Source organism: Chiloscyllium punctatum, chromosome 37, assembly GCF_047496795.1.
Source record: "Chiloscyllium punctatum isolate Juve2018m chromosome 37, sChiPun1.3, whole genome shotgun sequence".
Lineage (NCBI taxonomy): Eukaryota > Metazoa > Chordata > Chondrichthyes > Orectolobiformes > Hemiscylliidae > Chiloscyllium > Chiloscyllium punctatum.
Genome location: NC_092775.1, coordinates 68,079,760 through 68,103,180, shown reverse-complemented (window position 1 = coordinate 68,103,180; position 23,421 = coordinate 68,079,760). Strand labels below are relative to the sequence as shown.

The following is a 23,421-nucleotide window of genomic DNA, read 5'->3' as shown; positions in this document are numbered from 1 at the left end:
TCATTTCATTCAATTTAATTCAAAGAGCAAAGAAAGGAAAACAAAAGCTACAAATTTCTTTGCTGGTTTCAGCATGTTGGTGATGCTGAAATGGATTTGGCTTTTTTTGGTTGAAAAATCAGGGATTCACACCACTCGTACTACGTATGTGATTTCCTTTTTTAAAAGCATCTATTTGTTCAAACTTAACTCTGGAGTAGGCGGGACTTGAATCTGAGTCTGCAGGGCTAGGAACTCTACCACTGCACTTCTATGTGCTTTCTCCACTAAAGGAATACAGCAGTTGGTTAGCTCAGTTGGCTGGTCAGCTGGTTTACAATATAGCATGCTACCAAAAGTATTGGTTCAATTCCTGTAGCGGTTGAAGTAGCCATGACGGGCTGTCGTTCATGATTTCTCCTGTTGCCTGAGTTGTGGTAGCCCTCAGGTTAAACTACCTCCAGTAAAGGAACAGTCCTATTATCTGGTTGCACATTGTGATTTTACTTTTAGTATCACACTAAAACTCAAGGGATTAATACTGGGAGCTGTAATGAAGCGGCAAGTCTGACTGGTCAAAAATTATTTTTAACTACACTTTACAAGCGTCAGTGCATAATAAATTAATCTCTACCTGGAATTAGCTATCTTATTGTCAGGACAATCTTCATTCCTGTGCCATATCCTGGCACATCAGTAACAGTTAGCTGGGATACTTGGAGCCCACTCTTCTTCTCTCCCACATAGTTGTATAGCCACCTCCCTGTGTTTAAAGGTAATATTCCAAACTGAGTCAGACATTTTTGAAGTAGGGTTCACCCTATCAGCTTGCAACTCTGATCAATTTAACTGCCTGACATCAGCTTGATGTTCGATTCAATTACCTATGTTAATGTTAACAGTGATTCCTCAGCTGTAAATTATCAGACAATGCTTCATCTGAGGCGCCAACAACATATCTGTCCTTGGTTAGTTCCACTTTGAAACTGTAAAACTCAGTTCTTTGTAAGTTTGTACAAATCATTGATAAAAATATTAATATATTGCAGTTGTCACTGGTTATGCTTCTTACATTTAACCCACTTGGGATGATATTTTTTCACAGATAAAAATTGGCATCAAGTGCATTAATGATTCCCTTGTACATAACTTGCTCCTCATCAATCCTTTGGCTGACTAGGTTATCACTTGTCCAATCACCTATTGCATATAATCATGTATTAACACGTTCAGTGCTCAACTTTGAAAGATGTAGTGTCATATCTTGTCAAACTTCAGCATCCATTGAGTCATGCTTCTGTTTGATTTGGATCTGCCATTCCTCCAAACGTTTCAGTAATGGCAGAGACTTTGCATATCTTTCCTTCACTTGCTACCGCCATTTAACATTCTTCATTTCATTTTTCTGCAAAAGAATATTCACAGAGACTGCTTACAATAGCTTCATCATGTCACCAGCTCACAAAAGAGAGCAAAATCATACAATATCGCATTGCTTCCTGTGATCAGTTAAAAGCATGTTACGCAGTGAGAAATAAATAGTTGTGGAATAGTTAGTCTAAAAACATCAGGAGAAATTGACTTTCACACATGGATATTTCTGTTTTTTTGGATATAGGTCCATTGGGTCTGTTTGGATCCATTCAGGTCCTTTGGAAAAAGATTTTGTTCAACCAAGGCCTTTGGAAATAATCTTCACCTTTTGGCCCAGTCGGGTCAAAAAGCATTTTTTTTAAAGGCGTTGGAGTGATCATGTCTATAATCTGCTTGGGTCCGTTCGGATACACTTTCAAAAAGACTTTCGGTTTTCAGATCTTTTTGATTCTTGTATGTGTGGATAAAGGATACCTGACTTGTTCTATTGAAATGAATCTCCATGTTTTCTACAAGGTAACTCTGATTGCACTTCAAAAGAATTTTATTTGCTGTAAGATGCTTTGAGATGTCTTGAGTTGATGAAAACACATCTTTTTCTTCCCTTTCTAGTCTTTAGGAAGCTAGACAAACTAAATGCTAAGATCTGGAAATACCAGTCAGAAGCCCATGTAGCCAATCCTATTTAGGCTAGAATAATGCTGTAATAGTTGGGACCGGTTATTTAATTTGTCAAGAAATTTAAAGGCAAAAAAATCATATCATGAATGACATGCCTACTTTATAAAAAAGCAGTCCCTCTAGGAAAAAAACACTGTACATTTCTTGTTAAAGAGGAAAGGGGTAGTGGATCTGTAGTGATATTCTAATTCTAATTCCCTTATTTCTCATTTAAATATTGTGCAATGGATCGCCCTTGAAGAAATTTACATCATTGTATGGCAATCAAGCAAATTATGATTTTGAATTTTTGAACAGTGCCATGCCCTTTTTAATCATGACACATCCCACAGAGGTGTGGCAATTTGTTACTGAGGCTACAAATAGACACAGACTGTTGCCGTAAACATATGCTCTGGATCGGTAAGCAGACTCTGTCTGCTGATCATATAGCTCACTAAGGAAGTGGGTTTTTTTGAAAAATCATTTAGTTGAAACCAACATCATAAACAACATGTCGACATGTAAGTTCAAAGTTCTAAATCTTGAAGAATCACTTCCACTGACTTTGCTTTGGTCTCTTATTGCTTATTCTTTGTAAATGGTTTTGCTTTAATGTCTGTAGATGAAGTATTTTGTGGCTTAGTTGAAGAGTAGTGCTTTGAGAAAGGTATACACAATTGTTAGCTTTTGATTGTATTCTCCCTGTCTGATATAGGAATTTCTTTCCCTCTTTCTTTGGTAACTATTAGATTGCAGACAGAAGTCGAGAGATTGAATATGGATAATGTATTCTGATGCTTTTTTTTAAATGCACATTCTTATCTCCTGACATACTTGATGTGAAATTTTAAATGCGTAGCAGGTAACTACAAAGTAAAAACAATGACTGCAGATGCTGGAAACCAGATTCTAGATTAGTGGTGCTTGAAGAGCACAGCAGTTCAGGCAGCATCCAAGTAGCTTCGAAATCGACATTTCGGGCAAAAGCCCTTCATCAGGAATAAAGCTTTATTCCTGATGAAGGGCTTTTGCCCGAAATGTCGATTTCGAAGCTACTTGGATGCTGCCTGAACTGCTGTGCTCTTCCAGCACCACTAATCCAGTAGTAGACAACTACAGCAGAATGCAAAACCAAGTCTACTTACTTTTGGCAGAGAGTGGGAAAGTGTATCACTTCTTGATAGTATTCAGCAGGCCCAGCCTTAGACAGCACTGTTTAAACCCTGTATACAGTAGAATTGTACTCACCTAGGAAGTGTGAATCAGGTGGTCTAGGATACTGTTCTGTAGGGGAGGCTTTTATATTAGTAAAAACAATGACTGCAGATGCTGAAAACCAAATACTGGATTAGTGGTGCTGGAAGAGCACAGCAGTTCAGGCAGCATCCGGGTCTCGGTCTGTTCAGTCAGTCTTTGGACTACTGCTTTTGCGTTGAAGCACGTGAAATATTTTGTAGAAATGTCTAAATAAAGGGAAGATCAATGTTGCCAATGAAGTCCTTAGCATGTTGGCAACCTTCCTGTGCAGTTGAGTAGACTCTTGGTGTGCAAAAATCATGAACTGGCATCTTTTTCCTGTCATCTGCGATCTGTTGTGCCAGCTGGAAAACTGACAAAATACCTGCCTCCCTTTTAGGAAGGCTCAATGGATCACATATCAACCAAAACATTCCGAGGCCATCGTTGGAAAATCCTCTGGAATCCCCTTGGGGGCAAATGTCCTGCTGAGCAAGAGTTTATACTCAACAATGCCATTGTGACTCCCGTTAAAAATTACCCCCACCACTCCCCTTGGGCTACAAGATCATCAAGGCCACAGTTAAGGGTTATGGGGGAAGGCAGGAAGATTTGTATCTGTTCCAATTGTTGCCAGTTTACCACAGAGCACTCCAATCCAAAAGAAGGTGTTGTATCACCTAATGCTTGTGAAACCATTATCCAGATAGAAGTCTTGATCACATCCATAGGTGTGCATGTGACATCTTTGAGACACTGAGGGAAGAAAGAGCTAGTGATTGGGTGGTTCACAAAGAAGCCTGTCAAAATCATCTGGCAGAATATCTCATCACAAGACCTTTCAAGCAAGATGGTAGTGAGTAGGGCACACTCTAACAAGCACCTCAGGGCTCAGCATTACTGCATGTTGCCCTCAGACCTCTGTAATGGGGAAGAAACCATTGTCCACCTCTTTCTGAAATGTCCCTTTGCAAAGAAGATCTGGAAAGAGATGTAGCTTTATTGTCAAGGTTTATTCTGAGCAGCTCTATGACATAAGATTCTGATGTGTGAGCAGCTCCCCAGAAATACACATTGGGGTAAACTTTACCTGTGGTTGGAGAACCATGAGCTCAGTTGAAAATCATTTATGCTTCATCAAAAGCTTGCAGGTATTCCATAGCATATCATTGTTTGTAACTAAGTGTGGTCTGTTAGCACAGTGCAAGAACATCCAGGAGGCCATAAAGTCTAGGGTGTCCATTGCAAATGTTGAATCGGGAAAGGACACAGCCTAAGGTGGAAACCTCTCAGGCAGTGTGTATCAGACAAGTTTTGGTATGCATTGTACATTATAAGCCTAATCTGTTATTAAAGACATAGTGAGTAATCTAAATGTTTAATCTACTATTTTGGAAGAAACTGAACTGATCTGCATTTTAAGGAATATCAAATTTGAACTGAATATACTTGGAAACTTCTGATTTATATCAATAAGCACATGAATATGTCACCATAGTTTTAAAAATCACATTGCTGAAGGAGTGGGACATCAATTCACTTGCTCCAACCCTGAGTACTTGGACATGAAGGGAATTCCCAACTGTACACTTTGCTCCATAGCTGATGTCACACTTCAAAGACACACATCAATGTAAAGAAATCTCTATACCATCTTACTCTCCATCAGTCATTGTGTCAACAACTCCTATTTGTCATAAACATATCCATTTTATGGAGTTTTATTAACTTCTATAGTGCAGCAAAGGGTGATATTCAAAGCATAAATACATTTAGCATGTTACCATATCCAAGCTACTCACCAAGAGAAAAACGTTCCACCAATAACCCATTCCAATACGAGTTATTGCTCCAAGGTCATTACTTCTGACAAATATCTTGTCTTTTTATTGTGCCTTCCTCAATATCAGCACATTCCAAAACACTTCACAGCCAATGAAGCAAGTTGAAATACTCAAATTGTTTACAGTGTGATTAAGTATGGACAAATAATGTATTCAATTGCAATAGTACTGTTATTAACTTATGTCTTATATCAAGAGTTGATTACATCAGGTTGCATTAAGTCTACCATAAAGTGTTTTGTACTGAAATAAAGGAAGCTTGCAGGATTGATCTCAGGCTGAATCTGTTGATCTTAGCCAGGGAAGTGGTGAAGAGACTGCAACTGACTTTGGTGCTATTGAGCGGCGAAACAGGAAATAAATCAAAAGTTCTCTATACATAGTGCCATCCAGTGACCTGCATTGGAATGTCTAGATTTGCTCAGATGTCCTGGGGGTGTAGAAGATCTGTGGAAAAATTCTTAACTGTGATGCACGATCACAGTTTATCAAGAAAATTCATGGGTAAACTTTAAGAAGAAAACACCCTTTCGGATCAAATTGCACTCTTGTTTGCATCTTTAGGAAGGGAGAAGTGAAAACTGGATGGAAAATGTAAAATAGAATGTCTTAAATGTAAAAGGCACTGTAGAAGTTAATTTAACCTGAATAGTTGTAGTAAGCCTGAGAATTACATAGAGTCACAGAGGATAAACAGCACAGAGACAAGCCATGCAGCTCAAAACTCCATGCCAGTGTTTAGGCTACACTTGATTCTCCACTCTTTTTTTTAAACCAACCTAACTCTACTACTTAAATCATCTATTCCTTCTCTCTGCATCATTCCTGATGAAGGGTTCCTGCCCGAAACATTGATTTTTTTGCTCCTCGGATGCTGCCTGACCTGCTGTGCTTTTCCAGCACCACTCTAATCTTGACTCTAATCTCCAGCATCTGCAGTCCTCACTTTTGCCTATGGTTATGTCTCTCCCCACCATGGGAAATGTTATCTCTCTACCATTCTATAAATTATTTTTAACCAACATTTTAGGACACAGCACTCGGCTAAGTGGGATTTGAACCTGGGCAGATGTAAGGACCCTACACAAGAGCCTGAACTGTGATGAGACTGCTGTGATTTTATCACACAACCTTCTGACGTGGAATCAGATGCACTTCCATTGAACCACAAACTCACTCAATTTTACAACACACTTTAGGAGGACAAGGGACCCAGTTCTCCGAGCCAAAGGAAGGTCACTAACACTGTGCCATTCTGTTTCCGCTTCGTCCAAGGCTGAATTTATGCTGAGGTGGAGTCACTGCTGGAAGAAAGTTTTTTGAATTAAAGATGCCTAGACCTGCATGGCTTAATCACACCACAGTCGTTTAATAATGGCAACCAACTAGTCAACATCTCTTTTGATCACACAGTGCTCCCAGGATAATAGGCATAGCTGGGAATATGGGCAGTCCCTTCATTGAGAAGAGCCATGGATCCAGGAACAAGCTGGGTCCAGAATCTTACTGGGACAGGATAGTTAGCCCTGTATGTGCATGTGGTAAATGAAAGGGGGAAGAAAGAGCAAGGGATAATAACTTGTAGGATGCCTCCATTGGGCTGAGGGGATTGACAAGGAGGCACACCCATCCTTACCCCACCATATGGTTTAACTTGGTTTCTGATTATTTAACACTCACTTCCCCCATGATACAAACAATCGCAGAGGTAGCAGGAAGATGGTCATTAAATGGCCATTAAGTATGTACCTAAGGACCTTAATTGGCCCATGGATAAGCAGGCCAACTGGTGCTTCTTCTGTCAAAACCACTGTGAGGATGGGCAAAAAGAAAAGCTGGTAAAGAAAATGTAGTCCAATCTTCTTATTATATCTCCATTTTGAGGTAGGCAAGATGATTTGGACCAGAATTTGTCATTCACAACTTTTATTGGTTTTCCTTCTAGTGTATGGTACCACTGCCCAATTTTACAACTCCTTACACTATCCCCAACCCTACCACACTAAGACACTACATCCTAAGACAGTGCAAAATTCAGGCCATTATTTTAAAGACCTCGATGGGATTGCAATTCAACCTTGTTTTTTCAAGGGATGCTGACCCATCCTGTGGTACATATCCATGCATTTCTGTTATCATTCTCGCAAATCTTCCCTGCACCCTGTCCAGTGCCTCTATATCCTTCTTATGATGAAATGCATTTAGAATTCTAAGCTGAGCTTTTCACCTTGCACTCAACACAACTGGGATGCAAGAATCAGATTGGAAACAAAAAGGAGCATTATATTATACAGCATGAGGAGAAGATACTGATTTGGTGGGCCATCACTGTATGGAAATATAATGAGGACAGTTAGCTGTCAATCTTAATCCTCGGATCAGGCAGCTCGATTCAGATTGTACAGGGCATTGGCATTGGTTGGGACAAAGTTTGGCTGTCTCCATGATCTCTTTTGAAAAGGGTGCAAAGTATGTATACATTCCTTTTTGGTTTCATAAAACAAGATTTAAAACAAGATTTAAAACAAGATACATGTAGCTTTTAACACATGCAAATGAATCACATTGTGAGCCCAGCTAATAATCTAGCTCTTAGCACCATCCAGATTATTTAGTTAACGATTTCCAACTGCCAAATCACATTTAATGGTAGACATACTTTACTGAAAATTGAAAACACAGGCAAGTTACATGTTGACAGCTGCAAATGATCAACAGGACCTATTGTTTGATACCATCTGCCAGTCATTGGGATGTAAGGCCTGCATACTCACTGGCACTGGAATACTTACCATATTACTCCTATATGTGGTCGGCAAAATATCTTCTTGGCTTGATATTATCATTCTGTTAATGGGAAAACCATTCATGGACTTACTACACAGCTTAGAATTCTCCCAAAGTCTCCCTGATGGACCACAGATGCCACCATGAAATTTTTTGCAATAAGCCAAAAACTCATTGTGTCAATTACATTTAATTAAACAGAAATGCACTTAACATCAAATTAATAATTTAAGATGCTTTTTTATTGAACTTTATTTTTCCTCCTCAGTCTCAAGTGGCTATTCTGTAAATAATGAGGTCACCATAAAGGGGAGTTCAGCAAATGTGTGCAACTGATGTCTTTGACACTAATAATACAAAAACTCTAAATCTCCTTTATTATTTCAGCTGAGAATTGTGAACTAATTAGTGACAAGTGCAAAGTTGACTTTCAATTTGAGAAGAATAACAAGGAGCACAGGACTGACCAGATTAGCAAAACCCGACTGATTGTCAGAAGGGGCCAAAGCTTCAACATTAAGGTGAAGTTCACGGATGGATTCAACCCAGAAAACAACAAGTTGCAAATGGTCTTTGACATGGGTAAGTAGCCAGGAATTTTAAAAAAAACACTGCTAATGAATGCTTAATCATAATATATATATGAAAAAGATAATGTTTGAGTTCTCCTATTGTTGCCCAGTCAAAACTGCTTTTATCACACATTCTGCAACAAACTATCTTTGCCACTGAGCTAATGCCTCTTCCTGGACAATACACATTTCAAATTGATAGTAACGTTGGCATCTTATTTGACCCTGAGTAGCACAGTGAACTCCTGCATCATCACAAAGCCTTCCTCCTTTAGCCTCTGTCTACACTTCAGGTCACTGCTGCTGAAACCCTTATTTATTTATGATTTCATCATTCACAGCCTCAATTACTCCAATGTTCTTCTAAACAGCCTGGGCAGCTTAAACTCATTCAAAAACCTGCTACTAACCATTTCAGGTTCTACTTAATCATCAGATGCCACACAAATAAAGTTCTACACATGATAAGAACAAACAATGTTAGGGTGATAGATGAACATGATTAGAAGATTCGCAAACTCTGGACAGCTGCTGGGATCGGTAGTGGGGCTTCAACTATCTCTAATCTACTGTATGAAAGTGCAAACAGTGTTGCATTTGCTAACTATAAGAAGATAGGTCATGAAAAAGTTGGGAAGAGGATATAAAGCATTTGTAAAAGGATACAGATAGGCTAGGTGAATGGTTAAAGATCTGACAGATGGGATATAATATGAGAAGGTGTGAGATTCCCTACTTTGGCAGGAATAAAAAAGCAGAATATTATTTAAATGGAACGAGTCCACAGAATGTTGCAGTGAAGTGGGATCTAAGTGTCCTTGTATATCAATTGAAAAACAACTTATGCAGATACAGCAAGTAATTCAGAAGGTAAATGCAAAGTTTGCCTTTATAGTAAGAAGGATGGTATATAGAAGTAGGAAGTCTTGTTCCAACGTTGTAGGCTGTTTGAGAACACACCTACAGTACTATGTGCAGTTTCAATTTTCTTTCTTGAAGAAAGATTTTTCTGAGGCAATCCATTCAATGCTGACTCCTAGGATGGAGGTGGTTTCTTATGAGCAGATCATTTGATTTGAATTTAGAACAATGAGAGCTGATTATACTGAAACAAATCAAATTCCAAGGTGGCTTGACAGGATGTATGCGTCATAGGGAATCCAGAACTAAGATTTTCAAAACAAGAGATTGCTCATTCAAAATATAAATGAAAAGAGATTATTTCTCCAGGAGGGTCATCAGTCTTTGGAATTCTCTTCTGCAGAGAGCAGTAGATGCTGGCTTATCGATTATGTTCACAATTGAACTTAACAAGTCTTTGATTGACATAGGAATCAAAGTAATGGGGACAGACAGCAAGACTGAGTTAAGAGCATATCAGATCAGTAAAGGTTGTCTTAGGTCAGAAGTCACATGACATCAAGTTATAGCACAAAATGTTTACTTGAAGTCGCAAGCTTTCGGAGCACTGCTCTTTGTTAAGTGAAGTGACAAGACTTCACCTGATGAAGGATGCTCTGGATTTACCTCCCAGAGCCCCTTCATTCCTCCGCCCTTGCACCTTGATCCTTTCTTTAATGAATGTCATTCAAGCATGGTTGTGTCATGCCATGGTTTGTTTTGTGTATTGATGTCATGTCAGTGCTGAGAGACAAAGTCTCTCACTTTCCTCAGTAAGGTGTACTTACAGAGCATTAGAATTTTGAGACTGGTAGCTGCAATTTGGGTCTCAATTTGACAGACCCTCTCTGGCTGAAACCTTATTCTTTGTTCCCGGCAAAGAATTCATATATATGCGAACACATATATACAGAGCCCCTTTGCCTGAATTTCAAATGGGAGGATCCATATCTGCACTATCTAAATATTTAAAACTTATTGATGGTGGGTGCAGAAAGTATCTGTGAGGATCCAGACTTGTTTAATGAAAAGCAAGAATAAATATGGTGTGAGACTGCCACCCGAGGGAGATTCAAGGTATAAACAATATTACTTTAGAGCAGTTTTTAACAACATATTCAGTACAAATCAGATGTGGAGAATTGAAGAGCCAAATATAGTGAATTTCATTTCTAATTAATAAATCAATACTTAATTCCAGACTTTACAGTGTTGGACACGTGAATTTTTGTGATCATGTCGAGAAGATGAATGCATGTTTAAACTTTAACCTTCTATTGGTAAGACATAAGGATGGGAGTGCTTTACTGTCTTAATTACTGAATGATTTGTTAAGTTCATACTCACCCAAGTTTTTTTCACCTGCATATGTACAAATGCTTTCAAATAAAACAGCTTTAGCCTCCATTGGCATGCAGTAGTTAAATAATAATTTTTATTTAGGTAAAAACAATGACTACAAATGCTGGAAACCAGATTCTGGATTAGTGATGCTGGAAGAGCACAGCAGTTCAGGCAGCATCCGAGGAGCAGTAAAATCGATGTTTCGGGCAAAAGCCCTTCATCAGGGGTACAGGCAGGGAGCCTGAAGTGTGGAGAGATAAGTGAGAGGAGGGTGGGGGTGGGGAGAAAGTAGCATAGAGTACAATAGTCGGGGAGGGGATGAAGGTGATAGGTCGGGGGTGGAGGGTGGAGTGGATAGGTGGAAAAGAAAATAGGCAGGTAGGACAAGTCATGGGGACAGTGCTGAGCTGAAGTTTGGAACTAGGGTGAGGTGGGAGAAGGGGAAATGAGGAAACTGTTGAAGTCTACATTGATGCCCTGGGGTTGAAGTGTTCCGAGGCGGAAGATGAGGCGTTCTTCCTCCAGGTGTCTGGTGGTGAGGGAGCGGCGGTGAAGGAGGCCCAGGACCTCCATGTCCTCGGCAGAGTGGGAGGGGGAGTTGAAATGTTGGGCCACAGGCAGGTGTGGTTGATTGGTGCGGGTGTCCCGGAGATGTTCCCTAAAGTGCTCTGCTAGGAGGCGTCCAGTCTCACCGACTCCCACAGCTACCTGGATTACACCTCTTCCCACCCTACCTCTTGCAAAAATGCCATCCCGTATTCCCAATTCCTCCGCCTCCGCCATATCCGCTCCCAGGAGGACCAGTTCCACCATAGGACACACCAGATGGCCTCCTTCTTTAAAGACCGCAATTTCCCTTCCCATGTGGTTAAAGATGCCCTCCAACGCATCTCGTCCACATCCCGCACCTCCGCCTTCAGACCCCACTCCTCCAACCGTAACAAGGACAGAACGTCCCTGATGCTCACCTTCCACCCTACCAATCTTTGCATGAACCAAATCATCCGCCGACATTTCCGCCACCTCCAAACAGACCCCACCATCAGGGATATATTTCCCTCCCCACCCCTTTCTGCCTTCTGCAAAGACCGTTCCCTCTGTGACTACCTAGTCAGGTCCACGCCCCCCCCACAACCTACCCTCCCATCCTGGCACTTTCCCCTGCCACCGCAGGAACTGTAAAACCTGTGCCCACACCTCTTCCCTCACCTCAATCTAAGGCCCTAAAGGAGCCTTCCACATCCATCAAAGTTTTACCTGCACATCCACCAATATCATTTATTGTATCCGTTACTCCCGATGTGGTCTCCTCTACACTGGGGAGACTGGGCGCCTCCTAGCAGAGCGCTTTAGGGAACATCTACGGGACACCCGCATCAATCAACCACACCGCCCCGTGGCCCAACATTTCAACTCCCCCTCCCACTCTGCCGAGGACATGGAGGTCCTGGGCCTCCTTCACCGCCGCTCCCTCACCACCAGACGCCTGGAGGAAGAACGGCTCATCTTCCGCCTTGGAACACTTCAACCCCAGGGCATCAATGTGGACTTCAACAGTTTCCTCATTTCCCCTTCCCTCACCTCACCATAGTTCCAAACTTCCAGCTCAGCACTGTCCCCATGACTTTTCCTACCTGCCTATCTTCTTTTCCACCTATCCACTCCACCCTCCACTCCCGACCTATCACCTTCATCCCATCCCCCACTCACCCATTGTACTCTATGCTACTTTCTCCCCACCCCCACCCTCCTCTCACATATCTCTCCACACTTCAGGCTCTCTGCCTGTATTCCTGATGAAGGGCTTTTGCCCGAAACGTCGATTTTACTGTTCCTCCGTTGCTGCCTGAACTGCTGTACTCTTCCAGCACCACTAATCCAGAATAATTTTTATTTGACAACATCACTTCAGAGTAAGTTGAGAGACCTGACTCTAGGTTTATACAACAGAGTTGATACAATGTAGGAACCTTTTTGCACTGAGGCCAAAGTTGTGTAGAGGATATGTCACAAAATAGCAGCTAATGAAACATAAGAGGACTACAGTGCTATATTGAGGTCTGAATTAGAAACCAGTATCAGAACCTCTAAGGCAAGACAATTTATCATAAAATATAACAACAAGAATATTAATATTTATGCAATACCTTCAAAATAGTAAAGTTAAAAATCACACAACACCCGGTTATAGTCCCAACAGTTTTATTTGGAAGCATTAGCTTTCGGAGCGCTGCTCCTTCATCAGGTAGCTCTGGAGTAGCTCCTTCATCAGGCTCCACAGCTCCCTGATAAAGGAGCAGTGCTCTGAAAGCTAATGCTCCCAAATAAACCTGTTGGAGTATAACCTGGTGTTGTGTGATTTTTAACTTTGTACACCTCAGTCCAACACTGGCTCCTCCACAACATGTACAACATAATAAAACATTCCAAGATGTTTATCATGAACCTTTCTAAAGCAAGGTTTGATATTAAGCTACATAATGAGACATTAGGCAGATGACCAAAAACCTGCTCAAAGAATTTAATTTTTAGGGAGCATTTGAACAGAGGAAAGTGAAGAAGAAGAAAATTTAAGAAGGGAATTCTCAAGTAAGGGCATATCTTGGAGGTTTGTGGCGCTGAAGAAAATACAAGAGCATGGAGATTTTTAAAAAACAAAGATGGGAATCAAATTATATGATCAATATGATATCTTGGTTAAAAATAAGTTCTTATTGTTACTCATTTAACTGTATTTGTCTTGATTTAGGTCCAGAACCTCAGAAATCAAATGGAACTAAAGTAGAAGTTCCATTAACAGAATTAATAAATGCAAAGAGATGGAGTGGCATTATTTCCTCGTCCACCAGCAGTGAATTGCACCTAACCATATCACCATCACCGAAAGCCAAGATTGGTTACCATCAGTTAACACTGCAGCATTATTATAATCCGAATGTGCAGTACTATCTTGGAAATTTCGTTGTGCTGTTCAACCCTTGGTGTGCAGGTACAATTTCTTTTAAGGAACAGTAGTTCTACCAATAGTTACCATATTTGGTTTGTTCATTTGTAAGATGTGGGAATCACTGACAAGACTAAATGTCATTGCCTATCTCTTATTGACATTGAGAATGTGGTGGTGCGTCACCTTCTTGAACCATTGCAGTTCTTTTGGTGAAGGTACGTCCACAGTATGGCTTTTGAAAATGCTCTAGAAGTTTTCCTCCAGTGACAGTGAGTGAACAGCAATATGTAATATACTCTAGTGAGTCTTGGAAGAAATGCATATGCTGAGATTTCTGAGTCCCTTTAACTCCTTTGGTAGGTATCACAAGGTTGGCAGGAGTGGTCAAAGAAAACTTGGTGAGTTACGGCACTGCACCTCCTCAACCTCCAATGAAACATGTCTCAGCCTATCCAACTTCTCCTTATAGCTCAAATCCTTCAGGCCCAGTAACATCCTTGTAAATCTTTTCTGAGCCCTCTCTAATTTAATAATATCCTTTCTAAAGCAGAACAACCAGAACTGTGCACAGTACTCCAAAAGTGGCTTAACCAATGTCTTGTATAACCTCAACATGATGTTTCAACTTCTATACACTATGGTCTGAGCAAAAAAGGCAAGCGTGCCAAATGCCTTCTTTACAACTCTGTCTACCTGTGATGCAGCTTTCAAGGAACTATATACCTGAGCCCCTATGTCTTTCTGTTTAGTAACACTCCCTATGGGCCTATCTTTAACTATGTATGTCCTGCCCTTGTCCGTCTTACCAAAATGCAACACTTTGCATTTATCTAAACAACATTTGCCACCTTTCGTCTCATTGGTCCACTTGACCAAGTTCCATTGTACTCTTAGATAACCTCTCCACTGTCCACATGCTACTTATTTTGGTGTTATCCACAAACTTACTAATCGTGCTTCTTATATTCTCATCCAAATCATTTATATAAATAACAAGCAACAGTGGACCAAACATCGATACCTGCCAGACACATTGGTCAAAGGCATCCAGTCTGAAAAACAATCCTCCACCAACATCCTCTGTCACCTACTATCAAGTCAATTTTATATCAAACTGACAAGCTCTCCCTGGATCCCATGTGATCTAACTTTACCAACCAGTTTACTGTGTGGAAATTTGTCAAAAGCCTTATTAAATGTCTACTGCTCTGCCCTCATCTATCTTATTGGTCACGTTTCAAAAACAAACGCAATCAAATTTGTGAGACATGAGTTCCCATGCAGAAAGCCACGCTGACTATCTCTATTCAGTCCTTACCTCTCCAAATTCATGCTCATAATAAAGGGCATAGATAAGGTGAATAGCAAAAGTCTTTTTCTCTTGGGTAGGAGTGACCAAAACTAGAGGGCATGAATGAGTTGGATCAAAGGATCTGTTTCCATTCTGTGTGATGGAATAATCGTCAATGAGACAGGTGAAGTTGGACCAGGATTTGATTCTGATAAACTCCTGCAGCAAAGAGCCTGAGATGAAATGGTTTTCAAAGCCAGTGTCCTTTATGGTAGCATTGACTTCAGCCAGTGAAGATTTTTGTCTCCGATTCCTAATGACTGCAATTTTGCCAGCTGCCTTGATGTCATGACCAGTCAAATACTGCCTTGATATCAAGGGATGTAACTCATATCAGGAATCCAGCTCTACCTTTTCCATGTTTGTAACAATAAAGTTTGAAAATGTAAGGCTTTGCAGAAGCACAAATTCAGCATCAATGAGCAGGTTGTTGCTGAGTGCACATCATTGTCAAAAACATCTCCCATCACTTTACTGATGTTTAATAGCTTATTGATGAATCTGAACTGAGCAGTTTTTCCCAAGATGCAGATTGTTTTAGAGCTCAGGTCTTCAGCACTAATACCAGAATGTTATCAGGAACCATAGCCTTTGCTCTAGACGGTACATGTAACCTTTCTTGATGTCACATGGAGTGAAATGAACTATTTAAAGATTGGTGTCCCTGATGCCTGGGACCTCTGGTGAACATTGAAATGATTATACCCTGAGTGTTTCTGGCTGAAAATATATACCACAACTTCAGCTTTTTGCACTGGAGTGGTCACCTTACTATTTTGTATGCATTCAATTAATTTTCATGCATTAGTCGGGAATCAGTGCATTATCAGTTCCAGTCTATAACTGTTGTTTTGATTGTACATCCCATATGGTTTGCTCAATGTTGTACCTACTTTCAGAGGATGAGGTTTTTCTGGACAATGATGCTAAGCGAGATGAATATGTGATGAACGAAACTGGATCTATTTATATTGGCAGCAGTTTCTACATCAGTGATCGTTCCTGGAACTTTGGCCAGGTATGTGAAAATCAGGGCAACTTCTGATTTTGAATAATCAGCTGAAGTGAAATCTTGCAGCATTATTAAACATTTACCTGCATCGTAGGTTAGACATTTCATTTTAGTTCAAATTACACAACTGATGCTAGGTGAAATTCAGTTTATGAAATGTTTTTGCAATGTATAAAATTCCCAAAGACACACCAGTTTTTTTAATAGTTTTGTGCGGGATGATTTCCGAAAGTAATCCGAAACATATAGCTGTGAGATAAAACTATACATAAAGTGGAAGATCTGATTTCCCTTATTGGTCTAAATGATACTGCATGTGGAGTAATCAAACAGCTTAATTCAATAAGCACAGGCACAAATCCATGAACCATGATGCAGAGTCACTTAAATGAATTATGTACTGCAGTAGACTGAGGATTGTAGGATTTTGTTGAAGAAACCAGTGCAGAATGTAGAGCACTACTACATTTGAGAGAAGAAGTTGAGATGATATGTAATTTGAGGAATTGGATTTAAAAGCCTGTAGTTTGAATAGAGGAGAAAGGTTTGTCAATAATGAGCTGTTTCATGATTATGAGGTCCTAAAAATGATTAGATCACTTCAGGAGATCTAAATTTTGCTTAATCAGGCAGAGAAGTGAAACAAAATCAAGGTCAGCTCATAAATGATTGTTTAATATAGAGAAGAAATGTATAATTGAATGAAATATTATAGAATGAGAGAAACATGAGGACTGAATTTTATCAATGATTTCTAATGCAATTTGTCAATTGACTCATGCATATGCTTACAGTTTGAAGAAGATATTTTGGACATATGCATCAAATTATTGAACCACACACCCGAATACCTGAACGATCCAAATGAGGCGCTTAAGGAAAGAGGTTGTCCTGTTCATATTTCTAGAACTGTGTCTGCTATGGTAAGTGCTTACACAGATCTCTGCAGGTGGCAACTAGTAAAAATACATCTGTCAGCATTCACAGAAACTGACATTGTTCAAAGCATGAGAAGCTTTCCCCTTCCAAATGCTTGCTTTCTAAAGCTGGTATTAATTAGTTTCTCGTCTTAAGTTGGGAAGTTTTAATGGATGCAGCAATGCTAATACTATTGCACATAACATAAGGAACTAGACATGAATATTGTGGTATTGAAAAATCCAACAGATGTTTATTATAACCAACTTTTGTATCGAAACGTTACAATACATTCACAAGCTCATCAATGTCTGGGTAAACATTAAAATGTCAGATTACAGTGCTTTCAGTTAGAATGATCTAACATAACATGCCATCATAACATAGTGACAATGTCATGATCATGTCTCTTAAAAGTATACTGATGTATTATGTCTCCTAAAGAAATATTGACATACTGACCATGGGACATAACATAACAGCTTCAGAATGTTCCAAGTGTATTACAACCAATCAAATATTTTGGTAAATGTACAACAAACCTGTGTACAGTAAGATTCCTTCACAGCCATGCCCCCCTCCCCCCCCCAGCAATCAAGATGCAATATGCCATCAATGCTAGTCCTATAATTTATTGCAAAAGGCTGAATCTAATAAATATTAATGGCAGAAAAAGAACCGTTGCATTGGTAATCTCTGTAAATGGCTGCAAACTATTAAATGGCCTTGATTCCATCAGTTGTGTTGTCTTCTTTATTGCTGTAATTACACAATAATCACAATAAAAATTATTTGTGCTATCCTTTCAGGTGAATTGCATTGGTGACAGTGGAATAATTTATGGCAAGTGGGGTGGCCCATACACTTCTGGAGTATATCCTGGGAAATGGAATGGAAGTATTAAAATTCTTCGCAAATGGAACAATTCTGATTGCAAACCAGTTCGCTATGGGCAGTGCTGGGTATTTGCAGCAGTCACCTGCACAGGTAGACAAAAATAAAAAATGCTGTACCTCTAAAAGAAAGGATTTACAATTTAAATTCGGTTGTGAATGTGGTATGTACATAGATATTTCCAAATATACTTGTATACAGAAAGTTTGTAGAATATACATTAATGTTTGAAGAAGGTTTTGGCCTGAAATCTCCTTGGATTCTCCTGACTTGACCATAATTCAGAGGAACATCATGAGAAATTGCAAGATCATCATAGTTGCATTACTTCTCCAGCATGTTTGCTAATCTTTTGTTGAAACAATAACAGTTCTGATTAACCCACAAGAAACTCTAGAAGTATAATTCTAAGGACCTGAAAATTCCATTGAACATTCACTAACACAAGATTGGCTGCAATGTTGTTGTAAGAAAAACAGGTTCCATTTCAGACTGAAGGAGTGGTGTGTAACAGTGTCACTGTAGCACCAAAAGATAAACAAAAACACTCAAGAAATGCTGACCTTTATATCAAGGGAAATAGGAAGATTAAGACATCTTCTAGCTGGTCAAATCAGGCCAAAGTGGTCTACCATGGTGGTATTTTGAATTTGATGACTACATTATGAGGAGTGATTGTGAAGACTCTCATTTAAAACGTTATGGGCAAGAGTCCTATTGTCAACATTAAATCTAAGCCAATGTCAAAATGGAAAACACCCTGATAGAATTAATTGACCACATAAGTCATTTTGCAATAAAGAATGATATTTAATCTTCTATATTGATTGCTATTATTGAAACAGATATCATTATGCATTGTGTTAGGGTCAGAAAAGCTTTAGCAATTTAGCTATAAACTGCATGTTAATTTGCTAGCCAGAATCACACATCTTGTGTTCACATTACAGTTTGTATTGAGAACAATCTTTACATTTAAATTTTGAACACACCTATGTAATCTGCATCCAAATTTAAGATGGTCAAATCAGTTGTGAATATTACAGGATAGTTAATTTACCACTAATGAGAAGAAAGGATGTAAACTAATTACATTTTCATTCTTTAGTTTTGAGATGCTTGGGAATTCCTACCCGTGTGGTCACAAACTTTGATTCTGCTCATGATACTAATGCAAATTTGACCATTGATGAATACTGGAATGTAGAAGGAGAACCTATGGGAGTATCCAATGATAGCGTTTGGTGAGTTAACGACTAAATGCATACTGAAACTGCACAGTAACCTTGTTAGCAAATCGAACTATAACATTAGTGTTATAGTTAAACCTAGTTTGGAGAGAACTTAATGACATCAATCTGTAATGCTAATGGAAGCAGGAGTGAATGAATAATTGTAACACGAAAACAGAAGTCTAATTGTCCATATTTAAATAGGAAGTCTTTATTTCACATGGATTGATGTACAATTGGAAAAGGTTACGTATTGTATTCTGACAGTGGTGCAGACAGGAAAGATATTCTAAATTTGTATTTAATAAGATAGTTAAAGGGGATTCTTTGTATTCTCCCATATTGTGGGATTGTTCTTTTAGCTGTGTATTTACATGAGCTTTATCAATCATGGCACATTAATCTAAAGGTTTTTGCCAATGTAAGTATTAATATAAGCAGTGTAGATCTGTCGAAAACCTGAATTTGACAGAAGCATTTTGAATGCTTTCCTAAAAGTGCAAGGCTTATCATGCACAGTATCGCTACAGTGTGTAAACAGGCCACTCAGCCCAACAAGTCCACATCAACTCTCTGAAAAGCATCCCACCCAGATTCAACTCTCTACCTATCCCTGTAACCCTGCACCTCCTATGGTTAATCCATCTAACTTACAAAATCTTGGACACTATGGGCAATTTAACATGGCCATTCTGCCTAACCTGCACGTCTTTGAACTGTGGGAGGAGCATATTAAGATACAGGGAGAATGTGAAAACTCCACACAGACCGTCATCTGATGCGTGAATTGAACCCAGTTCCCTAGTGCTATGAGGCAGTAGTGCTAACCACTGAGCCACAATGCTGCCTTCAATATGAAATGGTTATTTGGAATATTTAGTAATCAATTTGTTAACTGCAACAAAACACACTTCTGGATATTGTGCATCACTTTTTTTGGGAATTAAGATTAATTAGTGCTTGATATTGAACAATGATCAGAGATTGTCAGTTTGGCAAATAGAGGCTAAAATTATAATAGCAATCTTAGGAATAAATAAGTGGCCCTAATCATAACTCTTAATATTTAACAAACATTGCCAAATTGGATAAAGGACGTCTCAACTTAGGCATCACATCATCAAATTTCTATACTGTATGTACTGTTTTTGCAGTAGAAGCGTACTGTTGTTCACTAATAATAAATAATTTCTGCAATTACATTTCTGATTGATTGGGTTGGAGCTTTCTATAGTGGGTCAATATTTACAGGAAGTCACAATTTATAAATTAATACTTCCATAGGTTTTCTTGGAGACTGTCAGTATTAGTTGCTAAGAATCAGTCAGCATTTGTGGTCTTTCCTTAGGAAGAACCATAGCTTTGTCTGTGAGAGTTTCAACAATATCATATCTTACACTTTTGTATTTGGCTTTAGGAACTTCCATGTGTGGGATGAATGTTGGATGTTACGAAATGACCTGCAGCCAGGTTATGATGGATGGCAGGCCGTGGATGCAACACCACAGGAGAAAAGTGATGGTAAAGAATCAAAATAGCATTAAGGAACACGGTGTGAATTATGAATGAAAGTTCAACACTTCAGGAACTTCGGAACAAGGGTTGACCATTTCGGCATTTGAGCCTATTCTGCCATTTGATTTGGTTGTGTCTGATCCAAAACGTAATTCTATCTATCTGCCTTGATTCCACAGTGTTCAGTACTATTATGTAATAAAAAATGTTTTGGGGAGGGAATTCCTCAGATTAGCACCAATTTTGTGTGAAGAAATACTTCCTGACATTTCTTCTAAATGCCCTAGACTAAATTATGACTTTTGGTATTCATATCAGAAAAGGTATATTTTTCTCTACTCTATTAATTCCTCTAAACATCTTAAAAAATCTTATTCAGATTGCCCATTAATCTTGTATACATTATGAGAATATAAGGCTCCTCTGTTTAACATATGTTCATGTCTTAGCATTTTATGCTCATTTAGGAATAAAGTGAGAGATTATGAATTTGTGGCACCAAATGATAATTGAATTGGAGCATTTTCAATAACCTGCAAAATATTGAAATTTATTGAAATCCCTAATAAAGGGATAGATCTATGTTCATGGGAAATGCACTTCCAAATATCAATGTGCATATGATAAATGTTCTGTTTAAGTTCAATGTGCAGACAGTAAAAAAACTTTGCAATTTCTTGTCATATTTTTATAATTGACTCAAATTTTCTCTGCTTTTTAGGAGTTTACTGCTGTGGACCAGCTTCAGTAAAGGCAATCAAAGAAGGAGAGGTTGACATGCAGTATGATGCCCCATTTGTTTTTGCTGAAGTAAATGCAAGTTGTGTTAATTGGTTAGTTTTTGAAAATGGCGAGGAAATGAAATTAGACTCTAACGAATCACATGTTGGCCACAAGATTAGCACAAAAAAATGTGGTTTCGATGAACGTGAGGATGTCACCAGCAATTACAAATATCCTGATGGTAAGAACATAGTTAATCGATGCAAAATAGTAAAGGAAAATTTGTTTAATCTGTAATTGTATGTAGTTATGTACAACCTCCAAACAGTAGTCAGGAGCTGGGACATGTGAGTATAATTAGCAAGTTTGCAGATGACACTAAAATTAGAGGTGTAGTGGACAGCAAGGAAGGTTACCTCAGAGTACAATGGGACCTTGATCAGATGGGCTAATGGGCTGAGATGTGGCAGATGGAGTTTAATTTAGATAAATGTGAGGTGCTATATTTTGGAAAGGCAAATCAGAGCAGGACTTATACACTTTAATATTAGGGTCCTGGGGAATGTTGCTGAACAAAGAGAACTTGGAGTGCAGGTTCATAGTTCCTTGGAAGTGGAGTCTCAGGTAGATGGGATAGTGATATGATTTTCTTTATTGGTCAGAGTGTTGAGTACAGGAGTTGGTTACCTCAGATTACAACAGGATCCTGATCAAATGGACCAATGGGCTAAGAAGTGGCAGATGGAGTATAATTTAGATAAATGTGAGGTGCTGCATTTTGGGAAAGCAAATCTTAGCAGCACTTAGACACTTAATGGTAAGGTTCTAGGGAGTGTTGCTGAACAAAGAGACCTTGGAAAGCAGGTTCATAGCTCCTTGAAAGTGGAGTCACAGGTAGATAGGATAGTGAAGAAGGCGTTTGGTATGCTTTCCTTTATTGGTCAGAGTATTGAGTACAGGAGTTGGGAGGTCATGTTGTGGCTGTACAGGATATTGGTTAGGCCACTGTTGGAAAGCTGCATGCAATTCTGGTCTCCTTCCTATCGGAAAGATGTTGTGAAACTTGAAAGTGTTCAGAAAAGATTTACAAGGATGTTGCCAGGATTGGAGAGCTTGAGCTATAGGGAGAGGCTGAACAGGCTGGGGCTGTTTTCCCTGGAGCATCGGAGGCTGAGGGGTGACCTTATAGAGGCTTAGAAAATCATGAGGGGCATGGATAGGTAAATAGAAAAGGTCTTTTCCCTGGGTTGGGGGAAAACTAGAGGGCATAGGTTTAGGATGAGAGGGGAAAAATTTAAAAGGGACCTAAGGCAACTTTTTCAAGCAGAGGGTGGTGCATGTATGGAATGAGCTGCCAGAAGATGTGATGTAGGTTGGTACAATTGCAACATTTAAAAGGAATCTGGATGGGTATATGAATAGGAAGGGTTTAGAGGGATATGGGCCAACTGCTGGCAAATGGGACTAGAATAATTGAGGATATCTGGTTAACATTTATGAGTTGGTGTAAAAAAATGCCTTGCAGGAAACAATTGGTATCTGAATCTAGAATCAAAAAGTTATGAGCATTTTAAAAGCTCAAAAAGGTGATCAATAGTAGAACAACAGGGGCAAAATAAAATATGTGAATAAATTAGCAAGAAATATAAATGATATGAATATGATGTGTGAAGAGCAAACTTGGTTAGTGACAAAAAAAACTGGAATCCAAGGTAGACAAGCAGGAAGCTGGAGAAGTCAACATTTCGGATATAAACTTTCTTCAGGACGGAGGTTGAGATTGAGTGAAAGAGGAGCTTCAGATAATGGGTGAGAGGTGGGGCAGGAGAGCAGGGTGCTTAGGTAGGAATAGATGAACACAGGTAGAGGGTATGATCTGGTTAGTCGATGGGAGGAATGAATCTAGTAGGTTAGCTAAAAGGAAGGGTCAAACAGAGGAATGGAAGTGAGGGAGAGGGGCTGGGAAGGGTATGGGGCATTGGAAGGGAGGTTATTTGAAATTGGTGAACTGCATCATACAGTCTGGAGCACACAACATTGAGTTCTCCAATTTCAAATAACCTCCCATCCCAGCACCCTCTCCTTTCCATTCCTCTGATCAACCCTTCCTTCCAGCTATCAATCGGATTC

General features: G+C 39.3%; 1 protein-coding gene across 1 annotated transcript in view; it reads left to right on the top strand.

The window, feature by feature from the left end:
• The first annotated feature begins 2,415 nt into the window (after positions 1-2,415).
• The window catches only part of LOC140463184 (protein-glutamine gamma-glutamyltransferase 2-like), a 35,282-nt gene continuing 14,276 nt past the window's right edge, over positions 2,416-23,421 (top strand). The window contains exons 1-9 of the mRNA XM_072556969.1: positions 2,416-2,537; positions 8,271-8,465; positions 13,449-13,688; positions 15,897-16,015; positions 16,804-16,932; positions 17,737-17,914; positions 18,930-19,065; positions 20,471-20,574; positions 21,290-21,532. Coding sequence (XP_072413070.1) covers positions 2,528-2,537; positions 8,271-8,465; positions 13,449-13,688; positions 15,897-16,015; positions 16,804-16,932; positions 17,737-17,914; positions 18,930-19,065; positions 20,471-20,574; positions 21,290-21,532 — 1,354 coding nt within the window. The 5' untranslated portion in view covers positions 2,416-2,527. The remainder of the gene's footprint in view (positions 2,538-8,270; positions 8,466-13,448; positions 13,689-15,896; positions 16,016-16,803; positions 16,933-17,736; positions 17,915-18,929; positions 19,066-20,470; positions 20,575-21,289; positions 21,533-23,421) is intronic.